The following is a 17,718-nucleotide window of genomic DNA, read 5'->3' on the forward strand; positions in this document are numbered from 1 at the left end:
CCACAGTGCTAATGGGGAGTTCTGTAAGAGTAGCTGGGGTAGTGATTGAGGTGCATTTTGTAGATGGTACCCTGCTGCCACTGTGTCCTGATGGTGGGGGAAACAAATGCTTTGGGTGGTTGCAATGGTAACAATCCAATGTATGAATTGTGTCAAGCTTCTTGGGAATTGTTGATGTTGCACTCCACTGGACAAGTGCAGAGCATTCCAATGCCCTATTGATGGTGGGGGAGGTGGGGGGGGGGAGGCCTTGTTTCACTTGCCACTGGTACCCAGCCTTTAATCTGCTCTTGCATCTATTGTATGAATAGGGCTGCCCCAATTAAGGTTCTGATCAATTGTATCCTCCAAGATATTGATGATGGGGATATCATTGGTAGTAATGTTGGGGGTAGATGGTGGAATCTTATTTGTTTAACAGCTTCTGTTTGGAACTTCTGGTGGCATAAATGTTCCTTGCCACTTGCTTGTGCTTGAATGTTGTGTAGGTTTTGGACTGTTTCGTTTGTTGGGAAGTTGCAAATGGAATGAAATAATCATCCGTGAGCATCCTTGCTTATCAGAATTCATTATTATGAACATGACACAAAATTTGTTGTTTTATGGAAGCATCACAGTGCAAGCTTTTATATAAACCACCAAACCACCTTACAAAATAAATAAAAAATAGTGCAAGAAAAAGACAAAATAAGGTTGTGTCTATGGTTCATTGTTCATTCAGGAATCTAATGGCAGAGGGGAAGAATCTGTCCTTGTTCGACTGAATGCTCATCTTCAGGCTCCTGTCTGTTTTTCCCCAATGGGAACAGAGTGAATGGGGCATTTGAATGGTGCCAAGCCACATAGTCATGGATATAGAGTGAGTAGAACATCCTTGAGGTGCGCCTGTATTATCATCATTGAGGAGGAGACGTTGTTTCTAATTCGCACTGACTCTGGTCTTCTGATGAGTAAGTCAAGGATCCAGTTACAGAGGGGAATGCTGAGGCCCAGAGTTTGGAGCTTGTTGAGCAGCACTGAGGGAATAATGGTGTTGAAGTCTGAGCTCCAGTCTGTAAAGAGCTGCCGTATTTATGAGTGGTCGAGGTGATCCAGAGCTGAGTGGAGAGCCAGTAATATTGCTTCTCCTGTGGAGCGATTGTGTTAGTAGGCAAATTGCAGTGGGCCTAGTCCTTCACTTAGGAACGTGTTAATTCTGGCCATGATGAACCTCTCAAAGCATTTCATCACAGTAAATGTGAGGGCTACTGGGCGATGGTCGCTGAGGCAGCTCACTCTGCTTTTCATGGACACTGGGATGATTGATGCCCTTTTGAAGCAGGTGGGAAACTCTGACTGCAGCAGTGAGGTTGAAAATGTCTGTGAACACTTTGGCTCGTTGGTTGATTCTGATATTTTGATAAGAAGGAGTCATTGATAACAATATTAAGACCTAAATGCTACAAGCATTTTGTAATTGTATTTAATTTTTAACTTGTCAGTGTTTGAGTTGATGCATTATTTGTTTTGCTATTTACTTCAGTATTTTTCAGGCAATTGATGAAAGCTTGTGCATGAAATCTGAAGGAATACATAAACATTAATTACCAAATTTTCAAAACCTGTTTACACTGATGTGCGTGGATTCAATGACTGGATCAATGATATCTGATTAAGAGTTATTGGAAAAGGGTGCAAAGCAAATGTAGAAGAGGCTCAAAATTGACCTGAACAATTCAGGAACACATTAATAGGCTGTATTCAGAAGGTGCACTAACTGGAGGGAAAAAACTGCAGATTTCTGGCCATGCAAGATCTCAGGGAAAATGACTCAGTTGCTGTTCATTGACTTATTCTGAAGAGTGAGACTGAGTATATTAGAGGAAGCAATAGTTCATTAATTTTGAAACCAAGTTTTGCACTAAAGATATTTCAAAGTATAGTTTTAAGAAAAAGTTCAAGAAGTGGTGACCTGAAAGTATGTCCAAAAGGAATGTAGATGATTTATCATTTAATTAATGAAACAAAAATTAAGTCATGGAAATAAACTGAATAAGTAATTAAATAGACTAATTGAATCTTGAACTGATTTTACTGCCAGAAATCTAAACATTTAATGTTATGAAGTATACTTTTTCAAGCATTCCTTTGTTACTTTTGCCACTTCATTCATTCAGGTGGCTTGCCGTTCAGCATGGGCAACCATGTTTCTCTATCTGTCCTGATCTCTGACCCTCCAAATTGTAGTTGTTGCCTCCCCCGTTCTCCTTCGGTTAAGGCTCCATCTTTGATCTGAGACCATAGTCACTTGAATTTTATGATTATACAAGGGAAAAATGCAAGTGGTTTCCTTACAGTAGCAGGGTTACTGTACTGGGTTATCCATTCAGTAGCAGTGTCCTGACTGAATGGATAACCTAGCCATTGATCAGCAGATTCATCTGCCCAATGTTTTTGGTTTTGCAATCATAAATTCCAATTTGTCGAAGCTGCTTGTAAAAACCATCCACCATCTGCCATCTCTGGCTTCATGTGAGATTGGGAGGCTAAAGAAGCGCTACACCTTGCCCAAGAATTACCTGTAGGCTATTGGACAGAAGGAGTGCCTTACACCTGAGCAGTTGTGCAGCACTGACATTGCTATTCTCTCAGTAGAAATAATAATTAATCGGCAGCAATATTTTAAGAGGATAGTGTCAAGGCTTTGGGGCTTGGACATTTTTGGATTCTGTCAAGACAACTTGGCTCAAATTTAAATGAAAAGGCCGAATTCAAAAGAAAAGAAATTGGAGTGATTGGGTTTGGTGTTAAGAACTTTGGTCTTGTGTGTAATCAAGGTGTTTGAATACAAGTCAATGGGAATAATGGCAGAGACCCCATAGCTGAGTCGAGTCACAGTGAAAGCTTGTTCACCATGCATTGCTGCATGAATTTCAGGGTCAAGCATCCATTTCATCAGTTGTTTACCTCTTATCTATAACATAACAAAAGGAGACTATAACTGATGATGCAAAGTGTTCAGTTTGAATTGCATTGCCTTGGATAATTAAGATTTCAGTGTCCTGTGCACCAAGGACTTCGCAAAACTCAAAATTGGCTTGTGCCAAGCAATGATATCCCCAAAAAGAAAAGGCTTAACCATCTACCCCTGTTATTTAACAGGATTCTTGCAGTCAACCCCCTCACTGTCATGTTCTGAGGTTTGACGGGTGAGAATGTGGATTACTATTGACCAGAAATGTAACTGACCTAGTCATATTTGTCAGGATTCACTGCTCGATTTCACTATTAACACTGAGCAGAAGTTCTTGTGAAGAGAGATGTGCCACTGTAACTTACAAAGGCTCTTTAATCAGCCAGCACCTGTCAAATCCTAACCTCCACAATGTCGGAGAAGGGCAGCAGGTGATCGTACAGTTTTCTAAACTATCACTTCTAATCCAAACTTGTTTTCAGCTGATTTTAAAATAAAAAAAAAATTAGACAAACAGCATGGTAATAAGCCATTTCGGCCAATTTACACCCGATTAACCTACACCTCAGTACGTTTTGAACAGCGGGAGGAAACTGGAGTCCTCGGGGAAAATCTACGTAGACCCACAGGGAGAACGTGCAAGCTCCTGACAGACAGTGTGGGATTCGAGGTCTGGTCCCGATTGCTGGTGCTGTAAAGGCATTTTGCTCACTGCTGTGCCAACTGTGCTGCTCTTCTTGGCTGCTGGATCCTTACCTAACAGCACTATGGGAGTTCCTTCATCTCTTGAACAGCATTGGTTCAACAAGGTGGACATTAACATTGCTCTTCAAATGGCAAATCTGCAAGGGGAATAATGCTGTCCTTGCTAGTAATCCCACATATCACAAAAGAATCAATCAACTCCTAACTGATCATTTTCAATATCACTAAAAAATCAAATAACTAGCAACCTTTCAATTCTGCACTTTTGAACTCAAGGGGACAGCATGGATTCCACATTGAATTCTAACTACTATAAATTGATAGGGTTCTGATTTATCCATTGTTAAAATTAATTGATATGTACATAATTGAGTAAAATTTTCATTTTGGTTTTGAATCTTCATTTTCTTTGCAGATTCTTCACCATGGTCGATAAAAGTATTTATATTGTGCAAGGTGAAATAAATAGTGTTGTTGGTGCCATAAAGCGAAATTCAAGATGGACTACACATACTCCACTGGTATGTTTTGTTTTATTTTTGCTGTTCTGAAAACTTCCAAAAAGATAATTTGCAGAAAACTGCTTTGTGGACTGATATATAGTGAATTATCCTTGAATCTGATGATGGGGTTGGCATTAGGTTTATTCTTGTCTGCTAATGTTTGTTTTGGTATTATTTGTGTCATAACTTTTCGTCTTGTCCTGAAAAGTTCCGTTTTGATTGTGTGGTGTTGAGCATTATTGATGTGCTTTCAAATCGTAGTCTCTAGCAAAGTAGAGACCATACTTTGGAAGTTACTTTGTGACTTGCCTTGTGTGATACTATTTTTGATTACTGGGCAATTTATTCCCAATGTTGCATTTGACATTGAGCTCAATAGTTTGCTTGTTACCATTTTAGTGGGAAGAGTGGATTGATCCATAAGAACCTGTTGACTTTTCTTTTCCCAATCCCAAAGGATTATTGTGTTGGGTGAATTCATTGGTGCAAATCTCAATCTCCGTGCCTGAACAAAGAATTTAAATTGTTATTTTCAGCATTCTACTAACATAGGCTTTTTAAACTTCAGAAAGAACCCCAAAATTCATCATCCATATGGATTTATTTGTTTTGGTGTAAGTTCAGAATAGTATGACAATTTAAGATACTTTAGATATATTCTATTTCCTTAATAACCTTATACTTGGGTGCTGGGGAATAGTGAAAAGAATAATTAATATAATGTAACTGTAATAACATTGCCCAGCTGTGAGCAGCAGTGTGTTTACTTAATACCTAAAAGAAAAGGCCTCACCAGGGTGGTCTCCTCATCTTTTTAAACACCACTCCCACTGCCTATTTCGGTCCTACTCCCACTACCACCACTGTCTCCCATCCTTTCTGAAATGTGCTAATGTCTAGGGTTGTTGCACAGGTGTTGGCCATTATTGGATATATAATTTAAACAGTGCATTTATCATGTCTTCAGATAATCGAGGCCGTGAAAGCTGTGACTGAGACCATGTTCAATGATATTCAAAATTTGTAGCAGCAAAGAATTGTCTGCTTCTCTCTGGCCCAGGTCTATAATCACTTTTGTTGCCCTTAATTTCAGTTCAGATCATGGGAGGCTTATCACTTGGTTGAGGGATTTTCTTTACTTTCTGTGGACTTGAACATAGTTGTGAATTCTGGAGCCAAAATCTCTTATTTTGCTCATCGGGTTTCATTTGAAAGGTTGATGAAAGGTTCAAAAAGATAATTGTTGGGGCAAAAAGCCTTTATGATTAGCAAATTTCTCCACTTGTACTTCATATGGCAGTGTCGTTCATTGGACAACACTGGCAAGATCTATCCTCCTCTTAGCAGCACTGGAAGATGCCAAGAGCATAGATCTTACCACACTGAAAGAGGGAAAATTATTGCTAGATTGACGATGCTTAGGGTTCCATTGGGGCATAGGGATCAGTCCTCTACTTGTCATTGTTTATTAAATGATGCAGTGCAAACTGGGAATGGTTATTATTGAAACTGAATCATTTTGGTTCTCTGATTTAATCTGTTAACTTGCTGATAAATGCAACTAGCAAGAGATTCTTGCATTAGGATGGTTTATTTTCAATTTCTTATTTGAGGTCTTTATCAAAATTATTTAAGTAACTGCAGCTGAAATATTCCTCATATGTGAATTTTTACCTCTTTTTTTTAACCTTTATATTGTTGTTGGCAACATTCTTTTATTGTAGCTGTATTCAGTTGCTTGAGAAACTATTCACAAACTATCCCTTATTTGTACCAGAAAAAAATGAGCTGTTCTTCATTGGGCTTTGGGAGATATTGATGGAGAATTTTAATGTCTATTGAATTAAAACTAAAGATTGGAGCAACTTAGAAGTATTGAAAACTGATTCAAGCAGTTACCAAAATTGAAAATGTGATCTTGATCTGGCAAGTTTGAAGTTCTATATGGGTTATTTAAAAATAGAAAATCTTGATTTTGAATAATTTGCAGAGAAAAGGGATGTGGAGTGAGATGGGACTAAATTAATTGTGAATATTCCTTGAGTTAGCTAATTAGTCTGCAAATGATCTCTGGATAACAAAACAATTAGAAAGCAATCACTAAGGAATTATTGTCAAGTAGTTTAAAAAAAAAACCAAATACACTTAAAATGTATAATTATAATTAAAATGTGAAATGTATCCTTTTATTTTGTTTCGTAATCTTGTGCATTAAAAACAAATAAATGCATTACCAGAAATCAAGGGAAAATCAGAGACTTCCATTTTATTTTGTTAAGATGTTCTTTTTCAAAAGTTTGCCAGGGAAAACTTTTCTGCACAGATTATCTGTAAGTATTTCCATATTCAGTCAGATTTGATCACATTTGGTTTTGAGTACTTTTTAATAACTTTCAATGTTTATATTGATCTTTAAGTCACTGTTAAGTAACTTATACTGTGGTGCAATTGTTGAGTATCTATTTCAATTCCTTGTTCCATTACCTTGCTGACATATCTGTCCATAATCTCATGCACTGCCAGACTTCCACCTGCAAATTGAGGGAACAATACCTCATTCCGTCTGGGCACCCTCCAACCGGATGGCATTAAGATTGAATTTTCTGGTTTCCATAGCTCTCGCCCTCCCCTTTTCCCTCTTTCTTTTTTCTGACACCTTCCTGTTCTTTGCTTATTCCTTGAAGAAGGGCTCAGGCCTGAATTGTCAGATGTATCTTTAACTCCTCTGGAGGCTGCAAGTCCAGCTGAGTTCCTCCAGCATTTCTGTGTGTTTTTATTGATCGATTGTATTGTGAGCAGCATATATTTTTAATTCCTCCTTTGCATCAGTAGTCTTTCTTCTTTCATGTTACATTGTGAGCTTTTCCTCTTTGCTCTTGAAAATGTTTCCATTTGTGATGCAAGGTTCCAAATGGTGCTGTTCCCTCTTGTGTAACAGATTAGCCTTTTTGCCTGATATTTGTACAGGAATTGTTTTCATCTAGTCAGAAACCAGAATTTTGCTTTGTCTTAATGCAGGGGTTCCCAACCTTTTTGTTCCTCTGAACTCCTTGGGCATTTTTATGGGTTCCCGTGTACCCCTAAAAATTAAGGATAAAAAAACACGACATTGTGCAATCTGACTGCAGATTACAACACCATGTATTGTACAGTAGTGGTTATTCTCTCAGACCCAATGTACCCTCTGAAAAGTGCAAATGTACCACTGGGGGTACATGTACCCCAGGTTGGGAACCCCTGTCTTAATGTATTCCTCATTTCTAAGAAAGGCATTTCAATCAATGAAGGTATCCATTTTTTCTTGGGTGATAGTAGCAAAACTTGATCAGATTGAACGAGGGAGAGTCCAGCGACATGACCTGTGCCTGGTGAGACCTCTATATTTTATGTAAAATATATAGTGACCCAGTGCATGGGAATGTATGGGTTACACTGAAAGTGGTTCCTGTATGACTTCACTTCAGAGCATGACAAACTGGCAGGAAATGAATGGGACCTGATTGTATGTGACAAGAGGGGAGGGGTGGGGGGGGGGTGGGGGGGGGGGTGGGGGTGTGGGGGAAATCCTTTGATTTGGATTGACCATGTGAGTTTTAAATTTATACCCAAGTATAACTGTTGAACTTGGATTATTTTATTTTGTTTTTTTTAAATTTAACAAGTCCTTTTAATGCATATGGCTAATTCCTTAAATAACATTGGTAAATGTTTTCAACACTACCACCATCTGCTTTATCATGTGTTTTGTCTCTGATTTGTTTTTCCCTAAAAAGTTGACATGAATTAGATCTCGCACGTTATTTTTGATTGAAGGCATATTGTTCGAATGAATCAAACGATGCTACCTTTTCTCAGCTAATCTGTCTAGCTCTGCTCTTGCCTTACATTTTTTTTTTACTGCTTTTTTTCCATTTCTTTTGCTGCAGACTGTATTTCTGGGAGAGAGCAAAACAACAAGGCCGTACCAGGTATGTCATAGTAGTTTTACTGTGATGTATCTGCTGCGTGCTTGTTACTTAACTGTAGCATAAGGTGGGTACTAGATGTTCTTGGTCAAATTGCTTGTATGTCACATATTTGAGTATAGTGGCGGCAAGCTGACATTTGATGTCTGCTTCATTTGTGACTTAATTTGACAAAAAATACTTTTTTGAAAGGTGTATAGAGCTAGCATGTTAGAACATATTGACTGATAGGATGATTGGAATGTGGAAGTTGTGATCCCTGGGATACAAAAAGTTTCAACAAACAGAATAGCAGTTCTTCACCATATGTCAAAGACAGAGAAATAATTCTGATTGTTCAATATTTTTTCAATAGCCACAGTTCAATGTGTTATGTTCTATCTTTAAAAAGAGAATATTGATGCAAAAGGTTTCTTTTTTTATTTAAAAAATGTGGACATGGAGCATATTAACAGACTCTTCTAATCCTCAAGCCCTTGCCGCCCAAATACCCTGGTTCATTCTGAAGGGTGGGCGGAGACCAGAGCAATCAGAAGAAACCCACGGGGAGAACATATAAATTCCTTACAGACAGCGCCCATCTGTTGAACTCGGATAATGTAGTGCCACCCAATGTTGGGCCACTTTTCATCACAGCTGAGATTTCGTGTTGTATCTCTTTTAATCATGGAAAAAAAAACTTTTATGTTGAAATATTGGTTTCGATTTTGCATGGAAATGCAGACACGTCCTTGTGAAATAAATTTTGTGCTTTTTGTGCATGTGCCCACAAACACAGTAGGTTTAAACTTGTGAGTGGCTTTTGGCAGTCTTTCTTGTACCACATTCTTTATTGAGTTATATGGTGGGATTTAAGCTTGTTCCAATTTTCTTGTACTTAAAGGACTTTTGCTCGTTTAGGTGTGAAGCTGCAACGGTGACTCTATCAGAGAAACCATTAAATGTTGGGGTTTTTTAAAGTGCATTTATTAGATTTTGGAAAAAAATCAGCTTTGTTTTTAATTTTAACTTTATTTGTTGTAATTTTTATATGTTTCTGAATTCTTGAAGAACAAGAGATTATTTTTTCTCTTGAATCTGTTTTTATTACTTATTAAGATTATAGTCTGAATTCCAACCACTTCTGTCCACTTTACTTGGCTTGGTATCCCTTAATAGGCAGGCAGAGATCTCTCAATTTGAGAAACATCCCATCTTTTGACTTTTCATTGCTGGATACACCAACATATGTGATTAAAGTGACTGTTGAGTTTTTTTTTTAAGCAATTGTTTCAAGGGTTGGGCTTATTCTTGTTACGATGCATCTCAAGGTACAGCACCCTACCACCATGCAGTGCTTCACTGATGAAAACTGAGACAGCTTTGTTCAGAGAGTTGATATTGGTGCACCTGCAGAGGTAAGTTTGAAGTGGTCATGTCAGTGAGCAATGAACCTATTGGCAACAAATTCTTGACCAGTAATGATTTTTCAAAAGTTATGCTGTCCTTGGGATCACGTGTCTTTTGCATTTTGGAATTTAATTTTTACTGATGATGCACGACTTTAAAGATGAACTTGTATCACATAAGAACATCATAAATAAGAACAGGTGTAGACTATTTGGCCTTTGGAGCCTGCTCTGCCATGTAATAAATTTAAGGTGGATCTGGTAGTGAACTTGGCTTCTTCTACCTGCCTTTCTCTCCAAATCTTTCCAATTTGCTATACTATGCAAACATCAATCCATCTATGTTTTGACTATATTCACTGAGGTTGGTTCCACTGCTTCCCTGGGCAGAGAATATCACCAATTCAACACTCTGGGAAAAGCAGTTACTCCTGAACTCTGTCCAAAACCTACTTTTTGAATTTTGAGGCTATGTCCCCTAGTTCTTGTCTCACCTACAGAGAAAACTATTTTACAGCTTCATAATTTTGTGTTTTTAAAGATCCCCTCTCATTCTTCCAGTGATGCTATTATCAAATCTAGATCAATTGGATAAGTTGGTCAAGCAATGGCAAATGGGATTTAACCTGCACATGAGTGAGGTGTTGCATTTTTGTAGCTTGAACCTTGGCAGGATTTGCAGAGTAAATAGAAGGTCCAGGAAAACATTGTAGAGTACAGAGACTTTCTAGTGCAGGCACGTCGTTGCCTTAAAGTGATGACACAGGTCATTGTGGTTCAGAAGGTGCTTGGCATGCTTGCCTTCATCAGGGCAGTTAGTACAAGACTTGGGATGATGTGTTGCACTTGGTGAGACCATGCTTGGAAATATAAGGGCAGACATAAGATAAATAATTATAATCATTTTTCCAAGTTAGGGGAATCCAAACCTTAAGATGAGCAGGGAAAGATTTACAAGGGACCCTGAGGAGCAGCTTTTAAACTGGAGGATGCTATATTTATATATAAAATGAGCTGTCAAAATAAAATGCAGAGATGGGAATAATTATGGAATTTAAAAGACATTTGGAAAAGATACATTGATAAGATTTGGAAAGATGTGGACCAAACCCAGGCAAATGGACTTGACTCAGGTATACAACTTGGTGGGCATGGGCAAGGTGGGTGGAAGGGCCTGTTTCTGTGCTGTGACTTGAGTGTGTAACCTTAGTGCAAATTCATAGATTGGTTAAGATTAGCTTTTAAAATTTATTGTTTAGGTTCTTGTCAGATATAGTTGAACTTTGATTGAGCTAGTTCATTTCGGTTGGATTACCAAGCATTTTGGAATCCTTTGTTGTATATTTCCTTTTTTTTGGTGAAATAACTAAAAACATTCGTGGCATTGCTGCCATACATCATGATCAGGAATCAATCTTTTAATTGGTCATTACCCATAGACAATACAAAATGTATTTCTTTGTGACTATCAGTTTAAAAGTGTATGTAGCTTTAAATCTTGTATCTATTGTTTTTGGATGATGCACTGTTCAATTTGGGCTAGGACAATGGTTCTCAACCTTTTTTTCCCACACTCACATACCACCTGAAGTAATCCTTTACTAACCACAGAACAGCTATGGTATATGAGTAGGGGAAAAAATTCGAACCACTGTACTAGAATTAGCCAGAAAGGAGATGGTGAACCCTGCATCTTGCAAGAACATCAACCTTCAATTGTTGATACCTTATTTCTCCGTTTGATATTAAATCCTGACTCGCAATTAATGTTTTGACATGGAATAAATATCTATAATCTACATTGTAATACTATCGGTTTCTATTTCAGGATGAAGAACAAGACCCACTTTTAAATAGTTTCAATCATCTGAAAGAAGTGTTGAACAATATTACAGGTACTAACTAATTTATTGATTGTATAATATGTTGTATTATGAACTCCCATTTTACTAAAATGAGATTATCACTGAAAGACAGGAGAATCTGATTGGTCACAGTTAACATTTAACATTTCACACAAGCACCATCACAATACAAGCAAGTCACAGCCCAGCGACAATTCAATATATTGGAAGAACTGAGGGAAGGTTTGCCACAGTCTGTTCCAGATTCAGTACATTTGCAAAGACATTTGTGATTATGCAAGGGAGAACCATTCTGGCTGCTGAAGAGAAAACAGCGTTTTGAAGCAGGTCTTGTGGCCAACCATTTTGTGGAATTCAGAGCAAAGCCTGCTCTGTGAATTGACCTGTGCCAGGAGGGTCTTTTGGGAAAGAAAGTGCTTCATTTTGATTGTGACTAACATTGAAGGTCACTTGGAGAAACTGGTGCCAGGGTGTTGGAAGCTTCGTGGAGGCTGCGCATTTTGAATACCGCCTACAAAAGGACCAGGCATGTGATGACTATAGCTCATGTAGATGGACATTTCTTCAAAGGCAATGCAAGGAGAATTCATGAATCTGTAGCAGCCACAACTCCAGACTTCCCATCAGTTCATTATTAATAGGGCATCAAATTTCAAAGGCCTGTGTTTCAACACTGAATTTGAAAGACTGAACTTTGAAGTAACTTTCTAGATTTTGGCGTAGACTGTAATGGTTTGGGTATAACAGTGACATACACAGACATACTCCCACCAACTATGCTTAGGTGTACGTACGTATGTGTGTGTGTGTGTTTAATATAATTTCAACCAGCTTCAACAACATGCAATCATGAAACACGCCTTTCCTTCTTTCACTTTTGTGTTCTGAAGAGACTATTTATTTTGCAGCTCCCTGGTTCATTTATTAATTTCCACCAATGCATTCTCTTCTGGCACTTTCGATGAAGCAACAGGAAATAATCCACCTGCCTTTTAACCTCTTTTTACATGCAGGGATTTAAACATAGTAGTTTGTAACTTAGTGTATTGCAATAGGTGCTCACATTGTGGACTTGGATTGGAGAAACTAATTACAAGTTGGATGACTGGCTTGCAGAATACTTATGCTCAATAGGCAGGAGTGAAACAGATCTTCTTGTTGCCTGCACTCTATCTCTCTCTCTATCTTTCCCTTATGACACTGTCACATCAAAATAAGCATTTAATTTTATGATTAAGATAACATAACTAGTGTTTTGGGCTTGAACCCTATATCAGCAGGTGCCTGAATAAAATGATGGGGGAAGGGGCAGGGGAGGAGCACAGGCCCACAGGAAAGAGCTAATAGGTGGATGGGGGGGGGGGGTGGGAAAGCACAAGAGAAAACAGGAAGGTTGGGGGAGGATATTTCTGTGAAAGGTGGTGGAGAGCTGGAGGGGACATGGGGAAGTGAGAGAATGTTAATGTCATCTGGTTGGAGAGTGCCCAGATGAACTATTAGGTGTTGCCCCTCCAATTTACGGATGACCTTGGCTTGGTAGTGCATGAGGCCATGGACAGAGATGATGGCGAGGGATTTGGATGCAGAATTGAAATTGTTAGCCACCGGGAGATTCATGTCTTTGATGAGGACAGAGCGAAGGTGCTCATCGAAGTGATCTCCTGGTTTGTGTTTAATCTCTCCAATGTAGAGAAGGCTACAATGGACCACTGGATGGAGTAGACAACTTTATGACTCCCATAAATTCAAAGTGAAGTGTTGCTTCACTTATAAGGACTGTTTGGAGCCCCATAGAATGGTGAGGGAGGAAGTGAGGGTGCAAGCATGGCTCTTCATGTGGCCACAGGACTGATGCCAAGGGGGCGATTTGTGAGAGGGGATGGGTGGATAGGGAAGTCATGGAGGGAGCGGTCCTGACAGAAGAGGAAAAGATGTGTCTGGTTGTGTGATCATGTTACTGGTGATAAGAAATGTGGAGGATAATGTGTTGGATGTGGAGGGTGGTAGGTAAGGACAAGGGAAATTCCTGTTCTTGGTGAAATGTAATCAAGGTAGTTGGTAGCTTTGCAGAAAATATGTGGGGAAAGTTTGTCTTTTGAGATGGGGTCAGAGAGATCAATAAGGGGAGAGTGTCATTGGAAATGGAGCAATCCATGCTGCAACCCTACACAGGCAAAGCTCCTCAACTCTTCTACTGCCACATTGACGACTACATTGGTGCTGCCTCATGAACTCATAATGAGCTCATCCACTTTGCTGCTATCTTTCACTCTCACCTCAAATTAATACTCGGTCTTGCAGACTTCTGATTTATTTCATTTTATGATTAAACAAGTTACAGAGCTCAGAGTAACATTTGAATTCAACAATTGAAAAGTAAATATTCAACGTCGGGCAGCAGGCATAGAGTGCTGTTTCAGGTCCATGACCCTTCATGAGTTAGAAAATGTTACCTAACTTCCTAGTTTTGATGAACATTGAAGCATCAGCTCTGCCTGTCATTCTCTTAGTGCAACCTGACTTGTAGAAATTCCCAACCAGCATTTATTTTCTATCATTTTGGTCTCCTTGAGACCGACAGCTTTTGTAAAAAGCCTTGCAAACCTCCCTCAACCAGCACCACCACTGCTTGTCCCTGAATATCTACTGGAATGCGTGTGATAGGGAAGAAGTACTTTGTTCTCGTCACCCTCCCACTTCCCTGCAACGGTCCAATTCTGATGGAAGAACATTGACCAGAAATGTTAATTTGTTTCTTTCATCACACTAACTGGTTAAATTTATCCAGTATCCTTTGTTTTTCCTTTGGATTTCTGGCCTTTGTTGTTTCTTTTTATTTTAAGTAATTATGGTAATTTCAAATAATTTTATGATCATCAGAGCTGGATGATTGATTGAATTGAGGATAAATAGAGAAAACAGTAGATGAGAATTACTGGTCTTTTAATTGCCTAGCTTTGGATGCCTTTTTGTTGGTTAAAATCTGAATTAATCATTTATGTAGGGAATTGAATGTTATCTAAAGTTTTCTTAATTATACAGCAAGGTGGCTAAGTTATCTATGAGAATGAATAAAAGAAACTGCATGAAAATATGAATACATTTAGCAAATTGTAACTTTTAAGTTTTTCATGAGTCATAGAATATGTACTTTGGACCAGAAGTGCACTGAGCATTGACCAATTCGATGTTTGCAATAAATGATAATGTGGTCTAAGAAGAATCAGACCTGTATTCCCTAGATTTTAGGTTATCTCAGTAAAACGTTAAAATTATTGATGAGGTTGACAATTTGGATACTGGTTGACTCAGATTTACTGTCAGAATACATACATCACATACAACCCTGAGATTCTTTCTCCCGTGGGTGCGGCAGAATTACCACTAATCGGTAGTACAAAAGAAACTGCACAGCGAATACGTGCAAACAAATCAAGAAATGTAAACAAACTGTGCAATACAGAGAGAATAAAAAGTAAAATAAAAATGCATAAGTCAGGGTCCTTAAATGAGTCTCTGGCTGAGTTTGTTGTTGATGAGTCTGATGGTGGAGGAGTAGCAGCTGTTCCTGAACCTGTGGTGCAAGTCTTGTGGCACCGATACCTCTTTCCTGATGGCAGTAGCGAGAACAGAATGTGTGCTGGGTGGTGTTGGTCTTTGATGGTTAGAGAGATTGCACCTTGCTAGGGGCTGTGCTAACAGAATAGCCCATTTTGATGATGCAGTGTTAAAAAGACATTTCTTGGAAATTACCATCTTTGCTTTTACCTCAAAGGGTTGTGGAAGCACAATATTATTTACTTTTGAGACAGTACATGGTTTTTGAATAAAAAGGGAATAGAAGTATGAAGGTGAAGGAGTACATGGCTTTACTGCTATGCATATTTTTGTATATTCTTCAGAAGTCAACATTTGATAAATATTTTCATAGCAAATAACTGGTATGATTTTAATGTACATTTATATAGCACATTAGTCAAGTTAATATTCTTTTGAAGGTTAGTCTTTTTTAAGGTTAGAATAATTCAATAAATTTTTCTAATCCTGTGAGCTGCATTGTAATAAATTCCAACATTAGTTTGAAATTCTCTTTTTTTTGTTCCAAGACTGAACTGAAATATTTGATCAGGTGTGGTAGAAATATCCATTGTGAATCAGTGTTCTTAAGATTTGTCAATATTATCTCTTTTTCCCTTTTTATGGATTTCAGAGTTTATTTATAATTTTCAGATTCCCCCAGGAAGTGGTAACATAGTCTGTTCATTATTGAACCAAAAATTGTAATGAACTGAGTCAGGCAATGTAAATGTTAAGCAGTGTTCCAGTAGTGCACAGTTTGCTCCTGTGTGTTGCCTCATGGTATCTCTGTGCAAAGTGCTGCTGGTAATCCCTGACCCACCTGCACAGAGCTGTGCTTCTGTGCTCCAAATTGAGGAGCAGATGCTTATTGTAGCAGAGCACACATTGAATAGAGTTTATAATGTTTATGCTGTATAAACAAAACTGGTTTAAAAATAGATGCATCTTGCCCAGATTACTTATGCTGAAACCATTTTAATTTAAAAAAAAAATGCTTGTGGTTTGGGATGTTTGTTTTTGTTTTCTTGAATGATGATTGCAAGCGAGGTGTAATAAACGGTGCAAAGCTTGGGAGCACTTGAGAGGGTAAAGCCATCTTTTAGGTTTGGTGCATGGATTGCCCATGTTTGGCTTAGTTCAACATCCTGTTTTTTGTAACAAAAATATGTTAAATGCTATATTTATTTATTTGCAAACTTGTAATGGTCAGGAACTCCAGCAAATTTGTTGTCTGACAAAGTCACAGGGTCCAGGTGTGGGGCTGGTAACTTGGCTTCGCTGAGCGAGAAAGTGTGGAAGGTCTTTCTGCAGCTGAACAAGGATCTTTTGATGACGAACAATAATGTACATTAAAAATGAGAAATACATTTTTTATTACTTTTTAATTTAATGTTTTCTTTTGAAGCACCTGTTTGGTACATATTGACATTTACTGTTAAGGGTGTATAGTTGTCAGAAATAGGCAGTACTGTAGTATCACACAAATGCTGCTACTTTCCACTGATCTAACCAAACTGGTCCTACTGTTCAAGTTTCCTCCATGCAGGCACCAATGTTTTCTTTTTTTCCCTCTAAGAGTTTTTGAATAGAATCGAACGTTAGGAAACATTTCCTGCTCTCACTTTATTCTGGGGGTGGGGGTGGGGGGGAGGGAGAGACCACATATGAAGGTGCTGAACATGATTGGTCTAAATGACTGCTCTAAAGAACTACTGCAATGATATTTTGTGACAAGGACAAATAACCTTCAAGACCTCCACCACCTAAAACGACAGAAGGAGAAGACAACGAAATGAACTGACTCGATATATAAAAGTAAAAGACAAAAATTTATTTTTATTAAGTGACGACATTGTTTAACGGGTTTAATGTATCTTATAGATTGAACTTTGAATAAATGGGATGGGGGTGAGGGAGGGAGGGAAGGGAGGGGAAAAAGGGGAGAAAATGACACTATATATTCAAGAGAAAAATGTCTGTATGTATTTTGGTCAGTATGGTTTATAGTGTGAAAAATAAAAAATAAAAAAAACAATTATAGGCATCTTCCTTTGGATGAAATGTGACTCGTATGAGTGGAATGTTTTCCCCTTGATGTCCTTTAATAGAGCTGCAGTCAATTGAATAATGCATTAATATTAAAGCAGTCCTTCCCATGTTGCCTTGCCATGGGATGAGTTTTTTTGACCCAAACTGCACTCTGTGCGTATTTGCAAAATGGAACTCCCAGTTGCCCGCCATTTTAATTTGCCTCCCCATTCCACATAGACCAATCTGTTCTCCACTTTATTCATTACCAGGGTGAGGCCAAATGCAAATTTCAAGAACAAACTGGGCAGACTAAAATGTTGAATTTTCTAATTTGCTGTAAATCCTCTCCATCTGGTTCTACTGTTTCCTTTTTTTTTGCCTGCTCCCATTCTCACCTTGTTCTCAAACCATTTCCATCTTTTGTCCAGTATCCTATCATCTCTTCCCCACCCCCCCCACCATATGCTTGTTGTCTCCCCTTTTCACTTAAATCATGATTAACATGTCCCAACCTGAGCTATTGATTGATGATTTGCCTCCATGGATGCTGTTTGACCTGTTGAGTCTTTCTCACTTCTCATTTATTTGCTTATTGATGAGCAGCATATTGGTGAGTGGGTTTTTACCTTCCATTACTTTTATGGATGCTTTTGGAGTAAACAGAGTTGTCTTTAATGAGCTGGCTCAGATTTATTGTACTTCTAATGAACATGATGTACCTGGGCAATT

The 17,718-nt window shown here is 38.3% G+C and overlaps 1 protein-coding gene across 4 annotated transcripts in view; it reads left to right on the plus strand.

Annotated features, from left to right (window-relative positions):
* gbf1 (golgi brefeldin A resistant guanine nucleotide exchange factor 1) overlaps positions 1–17,718 on the plus strand; it is a 214,604-nt gene that overhangs the window by 2,930 nt on the left and 193,956 nt on the right. For all 4 annotated transcript variants that reach the window (XM_069885597.1, XM_069885594.1, XM_069885595.1 and 1 more), the window contains 2 exons: positions 4,074–4,179; positions 11,343–11,409. In XM_069885597.1, the coding sequence (XP_069741698.1) occupies positions 4,084–4,179; positions 11,343–11,409 (163 nt within the window). In that variant the 5' untranslated portion in view covers positions 4,074–4,083. Of the gene's footprint in view, positions 1–4,073; positions 4,180–11,342; positions 11,410–17,718 lie in introns of those variants that run through there.

The sequence above is a fragment of the Narcine bancroftii genome, chromosome 6 (assembly GCF_036971445.1).
Source record: "Narcine bancroftii isolate sNarBan1 chromosome 6, sNarBan1.hap1, whole genome shotgun sequence".
Lineage (NCBI taxonomy): Eukaryota > Metazoa > Chordata > Chondrichthyes > Torpediniformes > Narcinidae > Narcine > Narcine bancroftii.